At 41.7% G+C, this 26,751-nt stretch overlaps 1 protein-coding gene across 2 annotated transcripts in view; it reads left to right on the top strand.

The window, feature by feature from the left end:
- LOC311049182 (innate immunity activator protein-like) overlaps positions 1 to 19,145 on the top strand; it is a 45,858-nt gene extending 26,713 nt beyond the window's left edge. For both annotated transcript variants that reach the window (XM_084062667.1, XM_084062666.1), the window contains exons 4-11: positions 1,638 to 1,763; positions 3,711 to 3,921; positions 5,170 to 5,223; positions 6,138 to 6,450; positions 9,774 to 9,944; positions 11,441 to 12,031; positions 12,631 to 13,057; positions 15,962 to 19,145. In XM_084062667.1, the coding sequence (XP_083918793.1) occupies positions 1,638 to 1,763; positions 3,711 to 3,921; positions 5,170 to 5,223; positions 6,138 to 6,450; positions 9,774 to 9,944; positions 11,441 to 12,031; positions 12,631 to 13,057; positions 15,962 to 16,066 (1,998 nt within the window). In that variant the 3' untranslated portion in view covers positions 16,067 to 19,145. The remainder of the gene's footprint in view (positions 1 to 1,637; positions 1,764 to 3,710; positions 3,922 to 5,169; positions 5,224 to 6,137; positions 6,451 to 9,773; positions 9,945 to 11,440; positions 12,032 to 12,630; positions 13,058 to 15,961) is intronic.
- Positions 19,146 to 26,751: the final 7,606 nt, after the last annotated feature.

Here is a 26,751-nt window from a genome sequence, read left to right as displayed (position 1 = left end):
TTTCATCCTAAAAAACGATTCTGACCCATCCCTACTGGATGGCTTTTCTGGTGCTCCAGGTTTTTGCTTGGAGGTGTTTTAGTGAGGACAGGATGCCGGCTTGCTGACACTGGATACAGTGAAGCATGAGGCCCAAAGAATGTGTTGTGAAAGGGAATCTTTGGGAAAAAACAGCATTGTGCAATTTATATGCCTCAACTTGTTCTTTTGAAAGGTAGAGATATTTCTAAACTAAGGCCCATCACTTTCAATTTGAGCCCTGGGTCACTTTCAAATCTAATAGAATTAAATGATGCACATACTTATTTTGACTCTTTAAACAAGAATAAAACCTTTTGAAGGTTTAAGTGTTAGTTGGAACTCTAATGTGGTGCTAAGAGGTTGCCTTTAATTAAGAGGTTTTGTTAAACAAGTAGAGAATAGTACTGGTCACATTATGTGTGTGGAGATATGAGCCATAACAGAAAGGAAAAGAGTATGATATATACCAGGGGTTTTCAACTTGTCTGTGAAGGCACTGCATGTGGTCCATGATCATGCATTTAGAAACAAGGAACTGAAGAATGTCTTTAATTTATTTTTTACACTAGTTGAGAAACTAAATGACCTGGTGAACTGGCTACAGTATGATAACGTGACAATGTTGTAATTTACTTGGAAGTTAGGAGTTGAAGAAATTCCACAGAAAATGGGAGTTTGAACCAAGTACAGAGCCAACGGTCAAATGTACTAAGTATGGAGGGTTGAAGTGGTTAAATGTCTGAAAATACACCTTAACTCATTCACTGCCAGAATTATTTCTGGCCTGTTTGAACACCGCCAAGATTTTTCATTGAAAAAAAAAAGTACTCAGGAGCCGAGATACAGAATTTTTAAGTTTTAAGTTAACAAGGAAGTGGATGGGAGTCTATATCTTCGAAAAATCATATCTCCTTGGTCTTTGGGTCAAAAAAAAAAAAAAAATCTAAAAAAAAAAAAAAAAAAAAAAAAAATATTTTTAATTTTTTAATTTTTTTTAAAAAGTCGTTTTAGTCGTTCTTGGCAGGCATGGCTTATGGACAGAAGTCGTTTTAGTCGTTCTAGGCAGTATATGAGTTAACATGAATCCAACATATGAATAAAAAAGATAAGACTGATGATAGTGATGACAGTTTGACATGCATTAGGCTACGGACCCCCATTTAATGTCCTTTCTATCTCTGGAACCCCCATTTTTATTGTAAAATCAATGTTGATTTAACTCTGAGAGTGTACAAATGGAACCAAATGGACCCGTTAGGGTCCATTTGGTTCCATTTGTACACTCTCAGAATTACAGAGCCATAAGGGTCCATTTGGTTCCTAACTATCCATCATGTAGCTGGGGACCCCCCTCAAGGACCCGGACCCCACTTTGAGAACCAATGGTCTATGAAATCTATGAAAAAGTTGAATCTGCAACACAATTTTATACAATATGTAGTGGGGGGTCCCTGCTTCATCTCTCTCTCAGCCAAGGGGTCCGTCCAGGGTGACCTCTCACCCTGTATTGATGTGCTGGTGTGCCGCAACACGTAGGTGCGGTTTTTAACCCTTGCTATGCAGGACTGTATGACTTGAATGATGTTTTTCTAATGTTATTGCCTGTGTTTTTATAGGAGCTGACGGGTCAGTTATCAGCAGATTACCCTCTGTTGCCGGGAGAGAAGCTTCCTCAGGTCCGAAGACGTATCGGCGCCGCCTTCAAACTGGACGAGCAGAGCATGATCCTTCAAGGAGCAGAGGTACTGGGAACGCATCTGTGTCACTTTAGATTTCTTTGGCGATTCAAAAATAGCAGATATACAAGCTCATATCGTGGCACCGAGTGCCGTGCTATGAGCTTGTAGATCTGCTATTTTCTTTTAAGAAATCGAGAAAATCTTTGTACATTCGAAAAAAAATCTTTGAATATATATATATATACATGTTTTACTCAAATCTTTGCTTCTGGTGGTCCCTGGAACAAAATATTTTGAGATGGGGGCGGGGGTAACTTTCCTCTTCTACCCCCCGGATTTGAACCTGGTTTTCAGCGCAAGTGCAGACATGTTTTACCATTGAGCTAATAGAGCCGGGGGATGAATTGAATCTTGACCATCAGGTCAAAACTCATGTCAGATCCTGTGTCCAGGTGAGACATGACCTTTGACACGATCTGAATGTCTCAATAGAACAGGGTTCCCACGGTCATGAAATTAGAAACAGTTTTCCAGGCCCTGGAAAAGGTTTGGAATGAATCAAAAATGTTTTGGAAAATCTTTGGCTATCGTGTCTGTCGGTCGTAAACCTCATATGTCCAAAACGTTGTTACTTTTCAGGATTCAAGTTCTAAAATGGCAAAAGTAGCAGATCTACAAGCTCGACGCGTTTTGAGCTTGTAGATCTGCTACTTTTGATGCGTTTGTGTGACGCTGTATGATTTACAAAAAAACACAGAAAGTTAAAATACGGAGATAAGAGGTTTCTGCCCGACAGCAACAAAATACATTGTTTTTGTCTAACATTACGTGAAAGATTGGTAAATGGTGGTAACATGCAGTGCTACTTGATGCGTTGTTAGCTTGTAGATCTGTTCTTTTTGTCATGTGACACCTTCGCTCGAGTCTGTCTTGGGACATTGATGGCACACTGGTTTAAGAGTCTCATTATTGCACTGTATGATTTCTATAGTCCTGGAAATGGGGGAAAATATTTTGGAAAAGTTATGGAAAAGTTTTGAAAATTCATTGTTAAAAATGTGTGTAATGTGTATAAGTTATATTGTATTAACATACTCTAGCATACAGATTGGACAGAATTACATTTTATTCATTAAAAAAAAGTTACATAGTGCCGCTGAAACTATGCAATAACAATTCATTACTCATTATATTTAACAAAAACTCCAGACTGATGTATTTCACCGCATAGGCGTCTGTGGCAGGGAATTATGAGATTCCACAAACTATAACCATCTGCAAGTTCTAGAGCAGTGGTTTCCAATATTCCTCTTTTTTTTTCTTTACAAACATTTGTAATATTTTTTTTTCTCCAGACATTTTCCAGAAATAAATAAAAAATGTACAAATTAAAAACGAATATATAAACATTGTTCAAAAGACTGTCATTAAAAAAAAAGAAGAAATTCCATATATTAGATTTTCTTTGTGTGTGAGCTTGCGTTGTGAGCTTGTAGATCTGCTAGTTTCACTAGTTTGGGTCCCCGGGCAAACGTCTAATTTCTCTTTTTGAGGTCTTGAGCTAAAAAAGAAGAACCACTAATCTAAAGCAGTGCTTCTCAAACTTTTTCATGCAAGGGACCCCCAAATTGATATATATATTTGGCCGCGGACCCCCATCTGAAAATATGTTGTGCCAGGGACCCCCAGAAGCAAAGATTTGTGTTAAAATGTTTGCTTAAAAAAAGAAATATTAAAATGAAAAAAAATCACTAATGTTCAAGATTTTTGAAAAATAGCAGATCTACAAGCTCACAGCGCGGCACGAAGTGACGCGCTGTGAGCTTGTACATCTGCTATTTTTGCATAGCCAAAGTATAAAAAGGTTAAAGTGGTTAAGGACCCCCTGGAACCTCCCCAAGGACCCCTGGGGGTCCCCGGAAACCCACTTTGAGAACCCTAATCTAGAGGAGAGACGATTCATTTTTAATGAAGTCTTTTTCTCTCTCTCCGTCTCGCCAACGTCTAAAGGAGTCAGAGCTGAACTCGGTGGACGCTGAGCTGTCTCTCCAGATGAAGATCTACGAGGCGTCCCGTAAGCTGCTGCAGGAGGACCACCTGCACAAGGGCCTGAAGAAGAGCCGCCTGCAGCAGTGTAAGAGAGAGGAGAGGAAGCTCAAAGACCTGCAGGACACGTCCTTCCAGCTACGCCTGCAGCGCGGTCGCAACGTCGCCCTGCACGGTGAGCTGATGATTCCCCCTGATAACCAGGCTTTCCACCACAGAGGGAACGCCTGGTATTCATTACCTTAAATGTCAAAATAGTCATTTTGGACAAAAAAAAAATACAAAATCTGTCTGGAGCCGCAAAATATTAACATATTTGAGCCTTATAATGAAGGCAACACGGCTATTAAGTGTATATTAGCCAATCAAATCAAAGTCAAAATATTCCCTGCAGCAGTATCATCATGGCATGGCATGGCACACCACATAACTACTCTGCAGTGCGCTATTTGGTACTTTAAGTTTCAATTCCATTACAATATGTTATCAACATGGCTTTTTGTTGTTGCTTGATAACTTCTTGTCACAGATCAAACAATAATCCAGCAGCACTGGCAGGGAAAGCAAATGATCCACAAACTATTACATTCTCAGTTTTCCTCAGTTATCTTTCTTTTTTTGCATTTGGAATCCATAGTGTAGCAGGGAATCACACACTAGTTCAGGGGTCTTCAACAGGGGGTCCGGGACCCCTAGGGGGTCCTCAGAGCTACTATAGGGGGTCCGCCAAATCTTTGTGTGATAGGATTTAGTTTTTTTACATTAACCACTTCAACCCTAAAATTATTTTTCTTAGGGGAACATTAGCCGAAAATAGCAGATCTACAAGCTCTCAACGCCTCGCGCTGCGAGGCGTTGAGATCTTGTAGATCGGCTATTTTTGGAAAAGAGGCTATAGGTGTAGAGGGAAAAAATAGCAGACTAAGTAAAAAAAGAAAACTTTAATCTGAAACACAATTTTATACAATATAGAGTAGGGGGTCCCTGCTTCATCTCTCTCTCAGCTAGGGGGTCCTTGGCCTGAAAACTTTGAAGACCCCTGCACTAGTTTGTTTATACAAGCCACCTGCCGTGCCAATACATTTGTCTCATGTTGCAAATTTTTGTTTAGAGAAAGGTTGAAACTTACCTAACCCACTTACACATTTTTACAATATTCGAGAACGTAAGAATGTATGTGTCATATTGGCCAGCAATGATACATTTAAATCAAAATTTGAAAAAAATGAACATTGTTGATTTCCATGTATTTTTTTTGAGGGAGCCACTAGGGAGGGGCTAAAGAGATTTGGCCCCTAGATTACTATTTCTCTGCATTTGATGTAATTACCTCGTGTTTACCTTGATTACTGTAAATCGCTCTGGATTAAGAATGTCTGATAAATGCCTAAATTGTAAATTGTAATGTGTTGTTATGTTTCAGATCAGGGTAACTCTGACGACAGTTCTTTATCGGATTCGGCTGTACTTGACGAAGGTAAGAAGATGCTCACTCATAGATTTACATACGGAAATTATTTTGTATTTAACCCATTGAGACCTGAAGCCGATTCTACATGTCTCCTAAATCCCAACAGTTTTCTGAAAAACGTATGTTTCTATATCAGTGGTGCTCAATCTTTTTTATGTCAAGGACCCCCAAAATGATATGTATTTGGCCGTGGACCCCCATCAAAATATTTTGTTCCAGGGACCCCCCAGAAGCAAAGATTTGAGTTAAAAATGTTTGCTTTAAAAAAATATATATATTGAACGATTTGCACACATTTTCACGATTTTTCAAAAATAGCAGATATACAAGCTCGTAGCGCGGCACTCGGTGCCGCGCTATGAGCTTGTAGATCTGCTATTTTTGAATAGCCCAAAGTGTAAAATAATACTTTTTAGCTCAAATCTAAAAATGACACAGTTCCAGGTCTCAATGGGTTAAGCACAGGTAGGGAAAATAGCTCTACGTGTCACATCGGCGATGTGTTGTGAACTTGTAGATCTTGTAGATTTTTTAAAAACATTTTGAAAGTGCTTCGTGCCGCGTTTCGAGCTCGCAGATCTGCTACTTTTTGACGGTTTTTGTGTGTCGCTGAAGGATGATCAAGCAGCGGCGTTAATTTATGAAAAAAACACAAATAGTTAATATATGGACATAAGAAGTTTCTACCCCGATGATTTGTTAAAACCTGGAAAGAATTCAAAAATAGCAGATCTACAAGCTCATAGCGCATCACTTGGTGCCGTGCTATGAGCTTGTAAATCTGCTATTTTTGAATGCTAACGTATAGAATAATGGTTGTAGCTCAAATCTAAAATTACACGGATGCGTTCCTGGATTGAGTCGCCGTTAAAACACAGATCAATCGATGTGCTAAAATCACTTCTCTTTTTTTGCTCTAGAAGCACCGAGCCAGGGACCTCACGGAGGACAGACGGATTCTCCTCCTCCTCCGGCCGCTCCTCTTCCCGCGTCCTCACAGACCCCCTCCTCCTCCTGCCACACGCCCCCCTGTGCGACCCCCTCCCCTCTCACCCTCAGCCACCGCCACACCAGCCACACCAGCCTGGAGTCGTCGCAGAGCTTCAGCTCCAGCGTGGAGTTATATAACGAGGCCCCGCCCATCCCACACTCTGACTGGACAGAGTCCAGTTTAGACCAGCCCTACGAGAAGAAGAAGAAGTCACGCTCGTCCACCACTAGCAGCAAGTGCAGGTAAAAACTAACACCCACCATGATAATAATAATAATAATAATACCTCAAATGTATAGAGCGCTTAACTAAGTACCCAAAGATGCTTTACATGGGGGGGGGGACAAGAAAAGTAAATCAACTTTATTAGGAAAAAAACACCAAGGACCCCCTGTTTGATATGCTTTAGGCCATGGCCTTACCCCTTATCCCTAAACCTTTTTGCCGTTTTTACTATTTTTACTGTATCTCGCCTTCTGTGTTTTACTATGTATTTTTGGCGAAACATACTATTTTCAACGGCCTATAACAAGCGAACGGGAGGTGAGATTTATGTATTTTTTCGCGGAAGCACAGTGAAACCCCCCGGCCCCCGTGATTAGCAACCATCAGGCGATCGATCATACTGGAGATAAATGCTCTGTGACTACTTGAAAAGGTAAGAAAATCACAAAATCGCTGGCAGTGGATGATTCATTTATTTATTTATTCTGGCTGAGTGAACGTAATGTTTTATAAATTTTACCCGGATTGCAGCTTTTAAATTGTTATTGCCTATAAGCAATCGATTTAACCGCACACACACACACACACACACACACACACACACACACACACACACACACACACACACACACACACACACACACACACACACACACAAACCTCTTGGGGAGACTCTCTTTTCCCATGAAGTTAGAAGATAAAGCAATTTGCTGAAGATAATTGGCTGTAATTCTTTCAACGTGCTGAGAAGTGTTTAGCAACGCTGGAATTTGATTTGAACGTTGTGTTATGTACAGTAGAGCAGCTCCCTGGGCTCACAATAATCATTTAAATCATCTTTATTTGTTGTTTCTGTGAAGCTCCATGAGAGACACTCTCACTGTATGGCAAAAACTCTGTCTTAACCCAATCAATCCAGCAACACATTCTCTGTCATTTTAGATGTCTTTGGCTATTCAAAGATAGCAGATCTACAAGCTCATAGCACGGCACAGAATGCCGCGCTATGAGCTTGTATATCTGTTATTTTTGTCGTGAGAATTTTTTGCAAATTCTTGAAGATATATGTTTTAAAGCGAACATTTTTGCTTCTGGGGGGTCCCTGGAACAACATATTTTGAGATGGGGGGTCCACGGCCAAATACATATAATTTTGGGGGTCCTTGACATGGAAGAGTTGGAGCACCACTGATATAGCAACACTCTGTTAGGATTTAGAAAACATTTTTAGATATGTATTTGGTCAGCGGACCCCCAGCTCAAAATGTTTGGTTCTAGGGACCCCCCAGAAGCAAAGATTTGAGTTAAAAGTGTTCCCTTTAAAAAATATACATATTGAAAGATTTGCAAACATTTACACGATTTTTCAAAAATAGCGAGTGCCGCGCTATGAGCTTGTATATCTGCTATTTTTGTATATCTGCTATTTTTGAATAGCCAAAGAAATCTAAAATGACAGAGTGTTTGAGAACTATACTGATTTAGAGGGCATTTGTAGAATGGGCCTCAGGTCTACAATGGGTTAATACGAATCACAGCTGCAGCTAATAAAATAAATAATTGTGTTACAGTGATACAGTGACACACCCAAAGCCCATGTGGGTGTGTCACATGGACAATGCTTTGCACGTTCACACACCTCAAATCTGACACACCCATTATTAATGATATTAAGCTGCTGCTGCTCGGAGCCATTTAAGGAGAGTTACTACGTGATCTCCGTTCTCCTCATGGGGCCAGATCTTCTACAGCATTGGTTCTCAAAGTGGGGTCCGGGGACCCCCAGGGGTCCTTGAGGGAGTTCCAGGGGGTCCCCAGCTAAATGATAGATTAGGCACCAAATGGACCCTTATGGGTCTGTAACTCTGAGAGTGAAATTGACATAGATTTTACAATATAAATTGCGGTCTGTAGCCCTAATGCATGTCAAACTGGGGGTCCTTGAAATTAAAATGGTTGAGAATCACTGATAGAGAGCCGTAAAAAATCTTCTCTTATGGGAGTCCCTGGCATATCTTTTGAAATGGGGGTCCGCGGGCTAATAAGTGTCAATTTGGGGGTCCTTGACATGAAAAAGTTTGAGAACCACTGTTCTACAGAGCCTTCTATTGGAAGAATAGTGACAAAGCCCTGAACTGGAAGTTTTTACGGAATGCACTGGAGTTATTTTTGCCACCTTACGCAGTAGCATAGAGAAAACGTCAGAGCAAACAAAAGAAAATGAACTAACACAGTGTTTCAAATATTACATTTCAGAACAGACCAAACAAAAAGAAACAACGTTTCAGGTTTACTTTACTTTTTCAGATGTAAACAATTTGTATATACCTTTTACTAATTATAATACAACAATAACAACTAATCACTGTTTAGAATTATCATTACTATTTTTATTAATTCATTTTATTTTATCTTTCTATTTAATTTTTTTTTATCTTCCAATTGCTTTCTGCCCGACAGCTATACTGTTGTGATTTATTTTGGCTAGATTAAAGGTAGGGTAAGTGATTTTCTTTGGTTAAAATAAGTGTTAAATAGCTCTATATTCTGATAGTACTCATTGCTATAGAGTGTTTGTTCAGTAAAAGGAGTCTCCTTGTCTCTCCAGCTCTTAATTAAACAGAAAATGCATTTTTGTTTCAGTTTAATTTCCAATGTTATCCAATAAGGATAGAGAATTCAGTAAGGATATAGATTAAACAAGTGAAATTGGAAGTGATGACACTAAGAAATGAGCAGACAAAATTGGAACTGGAACACTATAACAATTAAGCTGACTAGACCATACCTGGTCGACGCATCCGTGGGGGGATATGCGCACATGATCTGGCAACCCGGGAGGCAGTTCGTCCCATAGCTGGGCAGCCCCGTAACCATGGCGACAGTGTTTGACACAAAAACGCTAATAAGAAGCTGAGATTTGGTGAAATTGAAAAACGGGCTTCACAGTTAAGTTCAGATGGTAATGGTCAATGGCTGTGTGCAAAATCAGAGCAATTGGTCCAGCCACTGAGGAGAACCGGGTATCTTCACATACTCACGTACTCACCTACTCACCACTACAGACGGACAGAGGTTACTAGAATTATAGTAGGATAAATGGGTATTTTTTCCTGATTGGCTGAGATTTTGACACCTACCGGAAAATGTATTTTGTGTTTATTAAAGAGCTGGAGAGACATGGAGACTCCTGTTACTGAACACACACTCTATAGCAATGAGTACTATCAGAATATAGTGCTTTAACCTTTTAACAAAATACTTTTTGTTTTAACCAAAAAATATCACTTACCCTACCTTTAAATAATGTTGTCTTCCCCCTTGTTTGTTGTGTCTCCAGTAGCCCCGCCTCCCCCCAGGTCCTGCCCCCATTGGACGCCAGCCTGGTCGGACCCGATCGATCTGCTGCCCCTCTGCCACAGAAGATGTCCCATCTGAAGCTGCGCCACACCGTGTCCAACAGCACCCCCTGTACGCCAGAGATGCAAGTGCGCCGCCAGCTCTCCCTTAGGTAAGTCACTATTACGTATGCCAGGGGTCTTCAACAGGGGGTCCGGGACCCCTAGGGGGTCCTCAGAGTTACTACAGGGGGTCCGCCAAATCTTTGTGCGATATGATTTTTTTTTTTTTACCGTAACCACTTGAACCCTAGCATCCCTTTTCTGAGGAGAACTTCAGCCAAAAATAGCAGATCTACAAACTCACAACGCCTCGTGCTGCGAGGCGTTGTGAGCTTGTAGATCGGCTATTTTTGGCAAAGAGGGGTTTGGTGTAGAGGGAAAAAAGAGCATAAAAGTTGAATCTGAAACACAATTTTATACAATATAGAGGGGGTCCCTGCTTCATCTCTCTCTCAGCTAGGGGGTCCTTGGCCTGAAAACGTTGAAGACCCCTAACCTGTTGTTGCATTGTCTGAAATTTAAAAAAATACCGTGACAATTTGACTAAACCACTAGGTTCTCAAACCAATTCATGTCAAGTTTGTATTCAACGTCTAAGAACTAATGTAAAAGTTAGATGTGTTTCAATTTTGGGAGTTCAATTATAGAATAGCCTTAGTGATGGGGTTGAAATTGTGCACATCTCAGGGGAGATTTAAAAAAGGCTTAAAAAGTAAAAAAAAATCTTTCTTTTTTTCTCTTTTATCTTGCAGCATAGTTTAAGGTTTTCTAATATTAAGGATTGTAAAGGATAGGCAAAGAATAAGCATTGTGCTTCAGCCTGTTCCTTTTTTCGGTCATTGAATTTGGATTGTGTGTGTGAGTTGGTTGGATGTGTACATTTGTGATGATGATTTTTTTTTGTTGAAAGTCCACACAAGTGTGTTTTGATTTGTTGTAAACAAAGACCGAAATAAACCATTCATTCATTCATTCATTCATTCATTAATTCATTCAAGGACCAGCAATTTGGCTGCGGACCCCATCTAAAAATATTTTGTGCAATGCTATTTATTTCATACTGAATTCATGCCAACATTTGCTGCTATACATTCGCAAAAACATTGTTGTGTCACAGTGTTGATTTCGTCGACTAAAACTATGACGAAAAATGTTCGTCGACTACCTTTTTTCACTGACGAAAAGCTACGATGACTAAAACTAAGACTAAATATACTGACAATTTCATCCTCAAATAAAAACTAGACTAAAATGACTAGTGGAGAAGAGATCATTTTATGTTTGGTTGCGCTCGGGTGTTGCGCTCTGAAAATAGCAGATCTACAAGCTCACAACGTGTCGCGCTGCGACACGTTGTGAGCTTGTAGATCAGCTATTTTCAGCATGCGACCAACTGTAAAATCAGCCATTACGACGCCATCAAGGCACCGCCAAAATACATTTTAGTCGACTAAATCAACTGTAGATTTAGTCGACTATAATCTTATGATATTTAGTCAACTAAAACTAGACAAAAACTAAAACATTTCAGATGACTAAAATATGACTAAAACTAAATCAAAATTTGCTGTCAAAATCAACATTGTCGTGTCATTCATTCCAACAGGTTACCCAACCACACGGAACCCTCCTACGACCAGGAGAACCGAGGCCGCGTCAGAGGGCCGCGGAGGCGACTGACGGAGTATGCCATCACGTTACCGGAGTCGTCTCCTACGGTGGCGGCCATGAAGGGGGGCGGCAGCAACTACGGAAGCCACGCCTCCGAGGACAGTAACTCCGAACACTCCTCCTCCACGACGTCCTACGCCAGCTCCCCGTGTCAGGACCTGCCGCCCCCTTGTGGTGACCTCCTGACCCCCAAACAATACCACCAATACCACCACCAGCCTGGTGGCCCCCCTCCTCCTGCATTCCAGCAGCAGCAGCAGCACTTCAGCCCCATCGGCGCCCCCTTAGGGATGGGAGTGGGACCCCCGCCTTTCCCGAACCCCCCTAACGGCGGCGGCGGCGGCGGCTTTTACCAGAACCCCCGGCACCAGTCCAGCCCCAGCTTCCACAGAGGCTACTACGGTGAAGAGGTGGGTGGTGGTTACCCTCCCCCGCTGGACCACGTGGACCACATGGCCGCCAGGAGCTACTATGGGACGGTCCAGCACCACCAGGCTCCCTGTCCCCCCAGCAGACATGACTACAGGTAAGGCTTGTCACAATTATTACTGTACATAATCGCAATTATTGGAGATAATTGCCATTATTTTTGCATAACCGTCATAATTGTCTCCATGTTGAAAAATGTTCATACATTTTCAAACAAATTCCAGAAATGCGTTGTAAGCTTGTAGATCTGCTATTTCCTGCTATTTTTAAAACATCTTTGATAGTATAAAATTATTTGATTCTTTGTACATTTTAAGTTATTTGTCATATCTATGCAATATTTGGTTTACGAAGCCTGAAAGGCAAACAGAGATCACATTTTTACTCATAATATGAGTTTAATTGTGTTTTTTGGGCATCAAACATGGGAACATATTATGTTCCCATGTTTGATGCCCAAAAAACACAATTAAATTGTTAAAGCAGCTCTATGTAACTTTCATCTTCTACCCTGGATTTGAACCCGGTTTCCTGTGCAAGTGCTGACATTTTCTTTACCATTGAGCTAATAGAGCCGGCCTGCTTGCTCAGGGAATAAATTTAATCTTTTTTTGTGTCAGATCCTGTTACATGGTGCTGCTTTAATCGCAAAGATTTGCATGGCAATTAATCGTATTTGTTTTGTCATGGGGACAGCCCTAACTACAGGTACATAGAGGCACCCGTGCACCACCCACACCCCCACCACAGGGGGGCGCTGCCCCCTCCTCAGCCTCAGCACAGGGCACTGCCGCCGAGGGGCACCTTGACCCCCCCCGACGTCCGACTGTCCCGTTCCCCCTCCCTGTGGGAGCACCAACAACAACATCAACAACATCAACAGCATCAACAGCAACAACAGCAACAACAACACTACCAGGCTAACAGCGGTCTGCCTCGACAAGTGGTGAACGAGGAGCTGTGCTCGTGGCACCAGCGCAGCGCCACGTTCAGAGGAGCCCCGGGCGGACCCCCGCCGCCCAGGCCCCGCTCCCTGGACCGCCAGGGGGCCGTCAGGGTGAAGAACCCCGCCGCGGGCCGGGAGTCGCCGCTCTTCCACCGACGCCAGTACCAACCAGAACAGGTAAAGTTATCACAAACGTTTTTTTTAACCCATTAAGACTGGGAAAGTATCATTTTTTGATTTATTTGGCTATTAGAAAATAGCAGATCTACAAGCTCATGGCGCGGCACCGAGTGCCGTGCCATGAGCTTGTAGATCTGCTATTTTTTGAAAAATCATGACAATTTGTGCAAATCTTTGAATATATATATTTTTTAATCGGACATTTGTAACTCAAATCTTTGCTTCTGGGGGTCCCTTGAACTAAATGTTTTACAAATGTTCACTTTAAAAACTTCTTCCACAAATGTTCACGATTTTTCAAAAATAGCAGATCTACAAGCTCGTACGACGAGCTTGTAGATCTGCTATTTTTGAATAGCCAAGGAAATGACACAGATGCGTCCCCGGATTGAATGGGTTAACATAAAAGACCTCTCATAACTCTAAGAGTGTTCAAATGGAACCCCCTCCCTCAAGGAAACCTTGAAGGGGTTCCTGGACCCCCACTTTGAGAACCACTGAACTAGACCAACATTTTAGCTCAAGACCCAAAAGAGAAATTTAGACTCTCCAGAAGAACGCGGTCAAAAAGCCATGATTATGCAGGCTAAAATCCTTGATTATGGATTGATTATGCAAAGTTGCATTATTTATTCTCTTCCACGGAACAGTGCAATAAATAACCTATGACAGGGGTCTTCAACAGGGGGCCCGGGACCCCGAGGGGTCCTCAGAGTTACTACAGGGGGTCCGCCAAATCTTTGTGTGATATGATTTTTTTTTTACATTAACCACTTGAACCCCAACATCCCTTTTCTGATGAGAACTTTAGCCAAAAATAGCCGATCTACAAGCTCACAACGCCTCGATGTAGATCGGCTATTTTTGGCAAAGAGGTATAGGTGTAGAGGGAAAAAAGAGCAGACCAAGTAAACAAAAAAGGTTTAATCTGAAACACAATTTTATACAATATAGAGCTAGCTAGATAGCTTCATCTCTCTCTCAGCTAGGGGGTCCTTGGCCTGAAAACGTTGAAGACCCCTGATCTATGATGATGCGTCAATGTTGTCAGTTACTGGGAAGTCGGAGGGCAAGAAATTCCACAGAAAAGGGAGATAGAATCTCAAGACCCCTTCTTGAGATTCGATCTCCCTTTTCTGTGGAAGTGTACCAGATTGCCTGATTGAGTCATCATTGTTTATTTATTTGTAGCTCTGTACCACTCATATGTTTCAGTTAAATAATGCCTGGGCTTGATATCATTTGTTGCACTTGCACATAGTATCGTGCAAAGAATGAAATCAAGCCCTTTAACAGTCATTATTTAATGTCAAGCTTTTTCTCCCACACCACGCCTAGTATTCATTCAAACGTTTTCTGACATTTGATCGACTTATGAAATAGTATTTAAACCTATTAAATACATTTAAGAAAGGCATATTATCCCATTTAGACCTGAGGCCGATTCTAAAAACGCCTTCTAAATCCTGACCTGAGTTTTCTGAAAAACGTATATATTTATTCAAAAATTACAACAAATATACAGTATGTTGCTATATACTGTACATCAGGGGTCTTCAACAGGGGGTCCGGGACCCCTAGGGGGTCCTCAGAGCTACTATACTCCACTCACTCCACACGTTGCTAAATTAATAGTAAAGGCCACATGCGGCTGTTTTGAACACCTAGTAGGTTTTGTTGATGCACGACTGAGTGAATGAAATGTTGGCTAAAACTATTGCCAAAAAGGCAGAAATGAAAACAGAGCCGTGAAGACGGCATCATAACATATGAGAACATATTTTCCAGGGTGTCCTGGTTCAGTGGAATTTGAACAGGCCTCAACACAGTTCCTTCACTGACGTTAATGTTTACTGACAAGACAACAACAAACTTTCTAACAGGCTGATATAATATACCTGTGGGCATCCTAACTAGTGACATGGAGCCCTGAGCACCTGGCTGACAATTAGACTGACTAAAGATGTTAATACCAACTTGCATATTATTTATGGTCTTCTAGAATCTAGATCACTGTTTCCCAAACAGTGGATAGGGACCCAATTGTGGTCCGTGGACGGATTTTTGTGGATCGCGAGGAAATATCCCCCCCTTTTTTTTGTTTTTTTCAAAAGATTTTCCAAAAATAAATTGAAGACTTTCATACATTGAAAGGAAATTCAAACACTTTTTCCAAAAATAATTTCAAATTATTGTCAAAAAACATTCACATTTTTAACATAGACTTAGTCTTTGGAGAAGGAATTAGAATAAACTCCATAAATTCCACAAATTTTACTTTTAAGCAGAAGTGAAAATAGCCGATCTAAAGGGTAACCGGAAGGCTCACCCCAAAACACACTCACCCCCATTTCTTTCGCAGACCAGCGGATAAGGTTAGAAATAAGTTTAGGGTTAGGCATAGACTGAGGTTAAGTTTACCAATAAAGTTAGGTTTTGGCACCGTTTTACTGAGGTTACATTTTGGAATAAGGTTAGGTTTAGGCATAGTTTACTGAGGTTACGTTTAGGAATGCCAGGTGAATACCACCGGATTTGCCCCGGGGTGACTGTGTTTTGGGGCGAGCATTTTGGTATTCATCTAAAGCTCACAACGCGTTGCGGGAGAATCATATTGATCTTTTGGGTCACAGGCTAAAACGTTTGGGAACCCTTGTGTAGATGTAGTTGTCTCCCTGCATTACGATGGTGTAGAGACGTGACCCTAAAACACCTCTAAATGCACCACAACAACACAACAACCTGATTCTGTACCGCAGGCTTGTTTTTGTACAAAATTAAGTGGGTAATAACATTTAAGTTTAATTGAATGAGAAGTAATTATGTTTTTAAATAGCTCTCCGGGGCTTTGAAAACATCGTTCTTATTTTTGTTGTTCTTTCTTTCTGTGAATTCTTGCAGATGAACCAAAGACGGGTCCTTCATCACCAGAGGCCTGTCGTTGATGACAGTCCGGTGCGTTGTTGGGCCGCGGACGATAACTCTGAGATTTTCAGTCAAGTGTAAAAGGTATCTCTCCACCAAACAGACAGACCACTACAGACTAATACAGACTGCCAGTCCAATGAAGTCGGGAGTTTCAGTCGGTTCGGACGGTGTGGTACAAAAAGTCGCTGAATGCACCTGAGAGCCGACACCGACAGACGTTCTAACTATGGTGCTAAAAATAGCCTTTGATGGCTATGATGTCTTTTTTCAACAACAAGCCCGCTGCTATCCGACGGTCCAAAGCGTCTTTCAACGCTTTCCTACAACTTGCGACCCGACACTTGCCATTCAACAGCAGATTTTCAGCAAAAAAGACTCTTTCCAACACTGCAGTGGATGAATTCCTGCCTTCTCACTGGACAATGTTTACATAACAGCTGCAGCTGGTTCCTTTTACGATCACAACTGCCAGTTGAAGTTGTCCGAAAATGCCATTGATGGACTAACAAACTGCTCAAATGCATACAAGAATGACATTCTCCGTGACGGTTTTTACCGTGGTACGCCGTTTACAAATCTGCATGCATTTAGTTTTTTCCTGTTCTTATCCCTTTACAATTTAGGCTTCAGATTTGAAATGTGTTAAAATCTAGATTTTTTTAGACGGATGTTTAAAAAAAAAATATATATATATATAAAAAAAGCTTTTCATTTATATGAAAAGCACACAAAAAATAGTGAAAATATGTATACACCATGTGTATACACCTAAACAATTACACATAGAGTAGTGCTGGGCGATATGACTTCAAATCAATATCATGATTATTTCACACTTTTGCCTAGATTGCTATTAATGAACGATTATTGAAGAATGAAATAAATATTGAAAATAGCAGATCTACAACATGAGGTTCAGAGGTTGTAAAAATCGCCTATTTTCACTATTTCGGTACAACCACCATTGTACAACGAAATGTAATACAGGGTTAAGTAGTAAATCAGAACAAATCGATTTAGTCTATTATTAAAAAAATCTATTAGAATTTGTGCGTGCCGATTCGTAGATGTATAGGGAGGGAAAAATGATCATACTTCTCGATTATTCCATTAACCTACATGAGCGAGATTAAGTCAGGTTTATAGGTTCTAAATATCAACGATATAACGATATACTGCTTTTTAAATCCAAATCAGAAATGTATTAGAATGTAAACAACTGCGTCCATGCAATCCCTATATTATTGCACTTTCAATTTCTCGCTCGCAATCTCAAATCATGTACACGTGGATTGCAAGTTCTCAGTCGCCACAACACCATTTCAGTCGTTTGGATTCCATTAGAAGTCAGCATGTCTTCTATGGGAAGTATGTTATGCACCGAAAATAGCCGATCTACAAGCTCACAACACGTCGCAGCGCAACGTGTTGTGAACTCGTAGATCGGCTGTTTTAAGATGAAAGAGTATTTTTGAAGTGGTCAAACTATAGCAATAGAATGCATGTTCAGAATCATCTTCCACAATTACCTTAAAGGTCTGGGTCGATTTCATAAAAGCAAAGGTTAAAGTCTCGTTGGCTATTATGTGTAGAACATATAAACATAGGTTTAGAACGATAACACCTAAACGGCATCATTTTACAACATGATGTGTTCATTGTTTAGGAAACAGGCTTTTTTCAATGGTATCTCACACAAATCACAGATTGGGACTTTGGGCCTAACAAAGAATGGTTCAGTCATGAGATTTTATTTTTGCTTTATTCCATGTGTACATTCAGTTTCAGACTGTTTTTTGATGATGATGGGCCTGTTTTTTTGCCGAGGTACTAGGAACACGTTGTTTCATTGACTTTAGAGAGGGCCTGATCATTTACTTACTAAACAAAGTCATTCCATAGTAAGATATTGGTAAAGAAAGCCATTCAAACCATTTGCATTTTTAACATAGACTTAGTCTTTGGCGAAGGAAGCAGAATTAAGGCCATGCTTGTCAATACGTAGGCTGTTAGCAATAATAATGCATGATTTTTCAACTGTTGGGCATATGCCGAACGATTATCATAGAAAGCAGATAACTCTTAATAACTAGCCTCTCTTTCAGGCTAATAAAGATAAAAAACATAGCAGAACCTTTGCACACCTGTGTTGATAGGTGCGTCAGGCCGACTATAGCCTGATTTATACTTAGTTGCACTTCGGTGTTGCCTGCGGTAAATAGCGGATCTACAAGGTCACAACGCGTCACATTCGTGGCACGTTGTGAGCTTGTAGATCTGCTATTTTACTGACACGACACCGGCACGCAACTTAAATATAAAATCAGGCTTATCGTGGCAGAAAGGCAGACCCACACACACGCACCTGTCTTTAGTCGCAATTAAAACATTTCTTTATTGGGAACAACCGTTTCGGTACACAGATATTCATGTGGTTATGATGTAGCCCCGATGAAGGTCTGTGTACCGAAACAATTGTTCGCAATAAATTGATTCTTAACTGCAAGTGAAGAAGATTGCAAAGTGTGCGGGAGGCCTTTCTTCTAGGGCTAATAAAAAGAAAACATGTGTAGAACCTTATTGCCTGTACAGAGGTGAACTAACTACCTGCCAATATACTGTTGTTGTTCAACAGGGAAACACTGCAAGACATTATTCAGAGAGAGAGAGAGAAACTGAGCTCTTTTGAGGGTAGTGGTTCTCAAACTGTGGCTTGTGGCCCCCCAGGGGTGCAACATTGTTTTCCCACTCAACAGTCAGAAAAAAAAGAAAACACATTTTTAAAACATACATACACTATAAGTGTATACAGGGTATCTGCACATTTCTAAAGTGACTTTTAAGACCTTTTTAATACCACTAAAATAAAAAATAAGACATTACTTACTGTGTCAAAAAGTAACCAACAAACTATACTATAAAGAAATTGTTAACATATTGACAAAATATTTGCTTGTAGATCTGATCGGCCATGTTCACCATCGTTATCTGTGGAATCGAGACAACTAAAACAGGGGTCTTCAACAGGGGGTCCGGGACCCCTAGGGGGTCCTCAGAGTTACTACAGGGGGTCCGCAAAATCTTTGTGTGATATGATTTTTTTACATTAACCACTTGAACCCTTAGCATCCCTTTTCTGAGGAGAACTTTAGCCAAAAATAGCAGATCTACAAGCTCACAACGCCTCGCGCTGCGAGGCGTTGTGAGCTTGTAGATCTGCTATTTTTGGCAAAGAGTTATAGGTGTAGAGGGGAAAAAAGAGCAGCAAACGTTTATCTGAAACACAATGTTATACAATATAGAGGGGGGGGTCCCTGCTTCATCTCTCTCTCAGCTAGGGGGTCCTTGGCCTGAAAACATTGAAGACCCCTGAACAAAAAGGTTGAGAACCACTGTTTTAGAATAGGAATAATAAGTTGTTCTGTTGGTGGATTACTTGGCTTCCTCTTATAACCACTTCCAACCTTTGGCGTCCCTATTTTGGGGCACGTCGTTTATTATGAAATGTCAAGTTGTCAAAAAAATGTTCAACAATTTCCGAACAAAATAGCGAAAACGGCAAAATCTACAAACTCTACAATCTGTCGCCTTGAGACGTGTTGAGCTTGTAGAACCAGTTATTTTTCGCTTAATCGTCGTATGACAAAGTATAGCCAAGGGCTATATCCGTATTTATTCATTAATTTATTAATGATGATTTGTACCACTACTGGAACCAAACCCCTTGGCAGAGTTTGGGGAAAAGCATAGACTTTTACAATCAAATATTAATCAAAAAATATTGAGCTGAATATTAACTTTCTAGCACAGAGGTTGTGTTGTAGCAGCATGAAATAACAGAACCACAGTGCAGTTATTGTACAGTATGCTTGTTTTTATTACATTTCTTTTTTTTTACTGATTTTCTATTTATGTTGTCTTTATAGTAGTTTTACAAGTGAACATAATGGATGTATAATGTTGTTGTTGAGAAATTCAAAGAAAACTTTTGTAGTGAAAATATTGTCTCTGTGGAATTAAATAAAGAATGTAATGAAATTACACACATTTCTGCTGTTGTTCATTAACTCTCAGGTTTATAAGCAAGCTGTCATCACAAGCTACGTCTTCACTCTCTTGTTAATATTGCATTGGGCTCAGCAGGGGGCCGTTCGGGTCGGGTGGCACGGGGGGGTTAAGGTTCCTGCATGCTGAACCACAGGGTTTGAGGCCTCCAACCTATACAACAGTGGTAGGCAACAGGCGGCCCTTGGGCCAGCGATGAATGGTAAATGGTGCATTTATATAGCACTTTTATCCAAAGTGCATTACATAGATTGTGCATTACATTCACCCATTCACACACACATTCACACACACATTAATACGCCGATGGAGGAGGAAACCATGCAAGGCACCAACTTGCTCATTGGGAGCATTTAGGGGTTCAGTGTCTTGCTCAAGGATACCTCGACACTAACTCTGGGGGAGCCCGGGATCGAACCGGGAACCTCACGGTTGCCATTCGGCTACTCTACCGGCCACTCTACCCCTGAGCCACTGCCGCCCCATAATATCTGGCGTGACAAAATATTTTGTGAATAATTTACAATAGCTGACCGACAGTGCAGGTAGGATATGGACAGCAATAGCTTTGAATTGATGAAATCAGGTATGATGAACAAATAGTTCTATTTACATTCTTTGCATGTTTTCACTGTCAACTTTCCTCTTGAGACTTTTGGATGAAAAACTTCTCTCACGTTTAGAAAACAAACCAAAGCTGTGTTTCACATGCCTTTAAATGATACATGGCTTCCGTTCTAAGAGACCTTGAACCATGAAAGAGCTCTTGTTCGAAAAGGAGTATGCCGCTCTGTCTCCAGATAAAATGTTCTTTTGAAACTTTTTGATGAACTAAATATCCTCCCTTCAAGCCATTGAAGGGAACGCAGAAGGGAGGAGACATGAAAATGTTGGGCAATGCGCATTCATTGTGAGCTTGTAGATCGGCTATTTTCAAACGGACGAAATGTATATAGGGATGAATGTGGTTAATGTATGTTATGTAATAATAATCAAAATCAAATTAACTAGTAACTTAAGTGTTCAAATAATTGTAGTGGAGTAAAAGTACAATATTTTCCTTTGCGATGAAGTGGAGTAGAAGTAAAAGTACTGAAAACTGGCAATACTCCAATAAAGTAAAAAATACCTAAAAATGTAATAAATGTACTTAGATTCTGGATTAGCACAGGTTTGAGTAAAGCATGTGGCCGACAGACCAGCAAGGAGGTGTGTTGCGTTAGGTACTGTTACTGTAGCAGTCAAGCCTGGAGGTGATGACTTGAGGCCTGGATGGATAAGGACTCGCTGGGCAGGATTCCTTTGTGAGGAAGGGTCTGATCCTCTCCATGTTGTACAGTGTGTACAACTACTGTACAGACTGACTGATCGCTGCAATGTGTGCCTTGAAGCAGTGGTTCTTAAACCTGTGGGTCTGGACCCCCAGGGGGGTCCACAAAGGATGTTGGATGGTTCATGCCTTCATGGTATCGTACAAGATCAGAAATAGTATTTTGGCCCTAAACCAGTGGTTCTCAACCAGTGGTCCGGGGAGTTGAAGGGGTTCCAGGGGGTCTAACCATGTGTCTAACTCTGAGAGTGTACAAATGGAACCAAATGGACCCGTTAGGGTCCATTTGGTTCCAACTCTCTGAGTGTACAACTCAGAGACACTCTCTGAGTTAAATGAACACTAATGATGATGATACAGTGTAGATTGGGACCCCTAAGAAATTAAAATGGTTGAGTCCCTGGCATATATTTTCAAATGGGGGTCCGTGGGCTAATATGTGTCAATTTGGAGCTCCTTGACGCGAAAAAGGTTGAAAACCACTGCCCTAAACCATTCAAATTGAATGGTTTAGGGCCAAACTTCATTTCTGATCTTGTACGATACCATGAAAAGCTTTATAGCTCAACAGTAGTATTTTGAAATCAATTCTTTGACACACAGTTTTTTTTACAGGAGACTATTGATTACAGATGATGACAACTGATCATTTACATACAAACAGATCATATAGTCCCAACGCTATTGTCACTGACTGACTGTATGGTACAGCACATGTTTTGATTGTATTGATCAAACCATTTGTCAATGTTCTGGCCCTAGATCACGGATGGGCAACTTTGATGATGGAGAGGGCCACTATATTTCCACACTCACTCCAGAGGGCCACATTGCGTATACTGTCTCGCCGTATTTTAACTTTTTTAGCCATTCTGCAGTATGTCACACAAAAGTAGCAAAAATAGCCGATCTACAAGCTCAAAACACGCCGCAGCTTTGTAGATCTGCTATTTTTGAATTGGAATCCAGATTTTCTTTTTGCTATATTTTAATTGGAATCCTGAAAAGTTACATTTTTATTTTATTTCAAATGCATTTAGTTATACTTATGTTAACTTTATGAACTTAAATACAAATACAGTGGACATAAAAAATACTGTTATTAAAAAATACTAGTCATTAAGCCACTAATATAGACTGAAGTAATTAAAGCGGGTCATGTTTGCATGTTTGGAACTGTAACAGCTGGAATCAATAATATATCAGTAATCTGATATTAACCTGCGGGCCGCATTAAGTGAAGGTGGGGGCCGCATGTGGCCCCCAGGCAGCTAGTTGCCCATGTATGTTCTAGAATGATGATGGGGCTTCTATCATTCTGGAAGACATCTCTGCCAGCTGGTGAAATGCATGATGGGTATGAAGAAGAGATGATCTCACCTCCTGAAGAAAAAAAGCTGAAACACACAGCATTGATCCTCATTTCTCTTAACCCTTTAAAGACCTGACTTCTAAATCAGTAGTTCTCAAACTTTTTCCTGCCAAAATTGATATATATTTTACGCCCATCTGAAAAGGTTTTGTTCCAGGGACCCCAGAAGAGTAGATTTGTGTTTAAAAATGTTTTTATTTTATTTTTAAAAATAGCTGTACATCTAAAATGACACAGATGCTTTCCTGGTTTTAATGGGTTAACCTGCCTTCTGATCTTAAGCTGCCTTCCTCAAACAAATTAATAGAAACATATTGACAGTATAGTAACTTTTATCATCATATATTAGGTTAATAACATCACCATCTGATGACAAATTGATCCTCTGCTCTAATCCTCTGCTCTCTGGGAATTAGAAGGCTATTTAATGCTTTTCTTATTCTTTGCTCAGGAGCGCCCCCTGGTGTTAAGTAACAGGTCTGCAGCTTGGTCTCTACACTTGTCTCATCAAACACAACCTTTTACTGATGTTCTAAAATGTTTAAGATCAAAAGAAACGTAATTCTCAAGTGGAACCAAATGGACCCAGTAGGCTACGGCTTTGGTTCCATTTGAGATATTAAAGGTAGGCCAAGTCATTGGTTCTCAAAGTGGGGTCCTTGAGGGAGTTCCAGGGGGTCCCCAGCTAAATGATGGATAGTTAGGAACCAAATGGACCCTTATGGGTCTGTAACTCTGAGAGTTAAATTAACATTGATTTTACAACATGAATTGGGGTCTGAGATAGAAATACCATTAAATGGGTGTCCGTAGCCCTGATGCATGTCAAAACGGGGGTCCTTGAAATAAAAATTGTTGAGAATCACTGCTAGAGCCGTAAAAAAAATCTTCTCTTTGGGGGTCCCTGGCTTATCTTTTCAAATGGGGGTCCGCGGGCTAATAAGTGTCAAGTTGGGGGTCCTTGACATGAAAAAGTTTGAGAACCACTGGGGTAAGTGATTTGTTTCGTTGGTTAAAATAAGTACTATATAGCTCTATATATTTGTGTTTGTTCAGTAACAGGAGTCTCCATGTCTCCAGCTCGTTATTAAACTGAACATGCATTTTCTGGTCAGGATACCAATTTTTGCCAATCAGCCAGGATAGAGAACTCGGACAGGAAACAGATTAGAGAAGTGAAATTGGAAGTGATGACACAAATAAATTAGCAGACAACATTGGAACTGGAACACTATAAGAATGAAGCTGATAAATGGGTACTCGTACTCTCTCCTGATTGGCAGAAAATGTGTCACCTAAACCTGAAAGGGTATTTATTAAAGAGCTGGAGAGACGAGGAAACTTCTGTTACTGAACTAACACTCTGTATTATCTAACTATATAAATGGCGACCAACTTCCGCACCCTCGGTGTCCACACCCCACAGCTCTGTTATCGACTAAACAACGCACCGCCAGACCACATGTCGGCAACTGACTCGCCACGGCGGCCGCGCTGAATTTACGCCTCGCGCAGGGGACATCTCACTGCTAACTACACCTTCTCCACCGCGCAACATAATTAATTCTACTCACCAAATGTCGGACAAAACGGAAGGGGAGGCAGCTTCGTACCGTTTACCGTGCGCACGACCTCATCACCACAACAGCACGCAGCCGCTGCGGGGTTTTTTTTCCTTTTTTTCCAAACTTTTTTTTTGGTCACCATTTTCTCCAGGCACCATTTCTGGTGTAACGTCGGGTGTTTCTTTTCACCAGCCAATCACCTTTCACGTTGCCACGTCCGTTGCCACGTCGCGCTGACGTACGCTAAACAAGCGCTGCCGTGCGCACAATGCAAACGAGCCCAAAGGCGCGCAAAAATAAGCCGACCATTGCTTACACACAAAGTCAGACCTGGCAACGCAGCCTACGCCAATCATGTGTGAGAGATCTACAAGCTATGGGGCAGAGACGCCACCGTATCTTAGCAACAACTACAGCGCTCACTCTCATTGGTCCTGTCACGCTAAGAGCAGTCTCCAGACAATGGCATCGCAGACAGCTTGCTGTTACTGCTGTAGCCATCACAGGCAGTTGCAGCACGACGGACAGGGCGCTGTGATAGCTGCCATGTCGCTAACGCTAACCTGGTTGTCATGCCTGCAGCGGCTGTGCAATCACTTTCTCAACAATGCACGTTCGTGTGGTGAATGTCTATATTGCTGCTCAGTTCGTCCATTGTAGATGGTGTATGTTTGTGTGTGTCTTCTGGAGAACTATGTAGCTCCACAGCAACTACAGTAACTAACGTAATGGCAGGACCGCCCCGTGCAACGCCTGTTACGCTGCATTATGGTCATGTAGTAATTTCAGATAATTTCGCTCCGATTACAGCAGTGTTTATCAACCCTTTCACGCCGCCCCCCCCCCCCCCCCCCCCCCCCAAATACACGTACTTGATCTGGGACCCCCCCATTCTGTTTGACTCCGTTCCACAAGTACATATTGTGAAAATAGCCGATCTACAAGCTCGAAACGCCTCACGTTGAGAGGCTTTGTAAGCTTGGAGATCGGCTATTTTCTACATGATTGCCTCTTTCTTACATTCTTTGCCAATGTGGCCCATGTTTTCATAGCATAGTTTATTGACTACTTCTGTTGCAGAAATGGCCATTTCCTTTACTTTCGGTTTTTTATTGTCTCCGCCAGGCCGAAAGGCATGGCGCAATACTATGTTTCACCCCCTGTCCGTCCGTCTGTGATAGCTAATCTCTCACATCGTTGACTTGATCGCAGCAAAATAACAGCCCGATGTGGAGAGTCAGTGAGAGCTGGATAAACGACGTAAAATGTGTCAAAAGGAGTCTGTACGGCTGTCGATAAATGAACACATGACGTCGGTGGGAGAGGAGATATTGTGTCTTTTGGACAAACAGCAGCGTGGTGCTGATGTTTGTTGTGTGAAGCAGCTTAATGTCAGAGTGTTTGTGTTGGAGCGCCTCAGTGCGGCTGCAGAGTTCATGTGCAACCTCTTCCACAGAGACACAGAGACACTAGAAACTCTGCTGGGGAAAAAAAACACTGCTGGGCATTGACTTTCCTATGGACATTGATCTACACACTGCAGCTATATCTGCTACACACACAACATCAAACTACACACTGCAGGTATGATGCAGCGTTTGCATTACAGCCAGCATGCCAGCGTAGTTCCCATATGGTTTCAAGGTGGGCTAAACCATATGGACCCCATGTCAGCAATGTCAGCGGCATCCACTTCAGTCCCAACTGCGATGCCCATGCAGGCTATAAGTAGCTTCTACCTGGCCCTTAGGTGGGCCCCAACTAGCCATGTTTATGTGGGACCAAGGCGGGTCCTAACTGGGTTTGCCCATGCAGGCTTTAACTGGGTTCTACCTGGGCCCTAGGTGTACCCTAACCAACCACAGTGCAGTGCCCATCGCTCCAATTGTTATGACGTCAGGGCTCTCAATACTGCACATTGGTGGAGGAGGAGGGGCCGCAGGGCGACCGCACACATCGCTGAACCAATGGTAGCCCACGGATGTTTCCTCTGTGGATTTACAATCTGCCCCTCTATGCCACATATCATCCGCACTACAGGGTCTTCACTGACCGAGCCACGGCCCCACTGACCCTCATGACGCTACGCCACTTAAACGTGCGGCAGCATGCGCTGGGTTGCCAGGTTTGCACAGCCTGCGCCAGAAACAAGCAACCACCTTCATGAAAAAAAAAAAACACCAAAATGGTCCGCAATGTTCCAGGGGTGTCCCCGCGCGTCCCAACACTCCACAGGGGGTCAGTGGACCATCAGGGGGTCCGCGGACCCCCTGTGGACCCCCTGAAACATAACAAATATTATTTCTTCAAATTTTTTCCTTTTTCAAAAAAACTTTTCCACAGTTTCACTCCGGCGATTTGGGTCCCCCAATATACACACGGCCACGCTGGGCCCCGTGCGCGGCTGGGGTTGAGGGGGCCGTAGCCCCCC

The sequence above is a fragment of the Gymnoscopelus microlampas genome (assembly GCF_963454915.1).
Source record: "Gymnoscopelus microlampas genome assembly, chromosome: 7".
In the NCBI taxonomy this organism is placed as follows: Eukaryota; Metazoa; Chordata; class Actinopteri; order Myctophiformes; family Myctophidae; genus Gymnoscopelus; species Gymnoscopelus microlampas.
The sequence above is the reverse complement of the archived record's forward strand: the minus strand, read 5'-3'. Positions and strand labels throughout refer to the sequence as shown.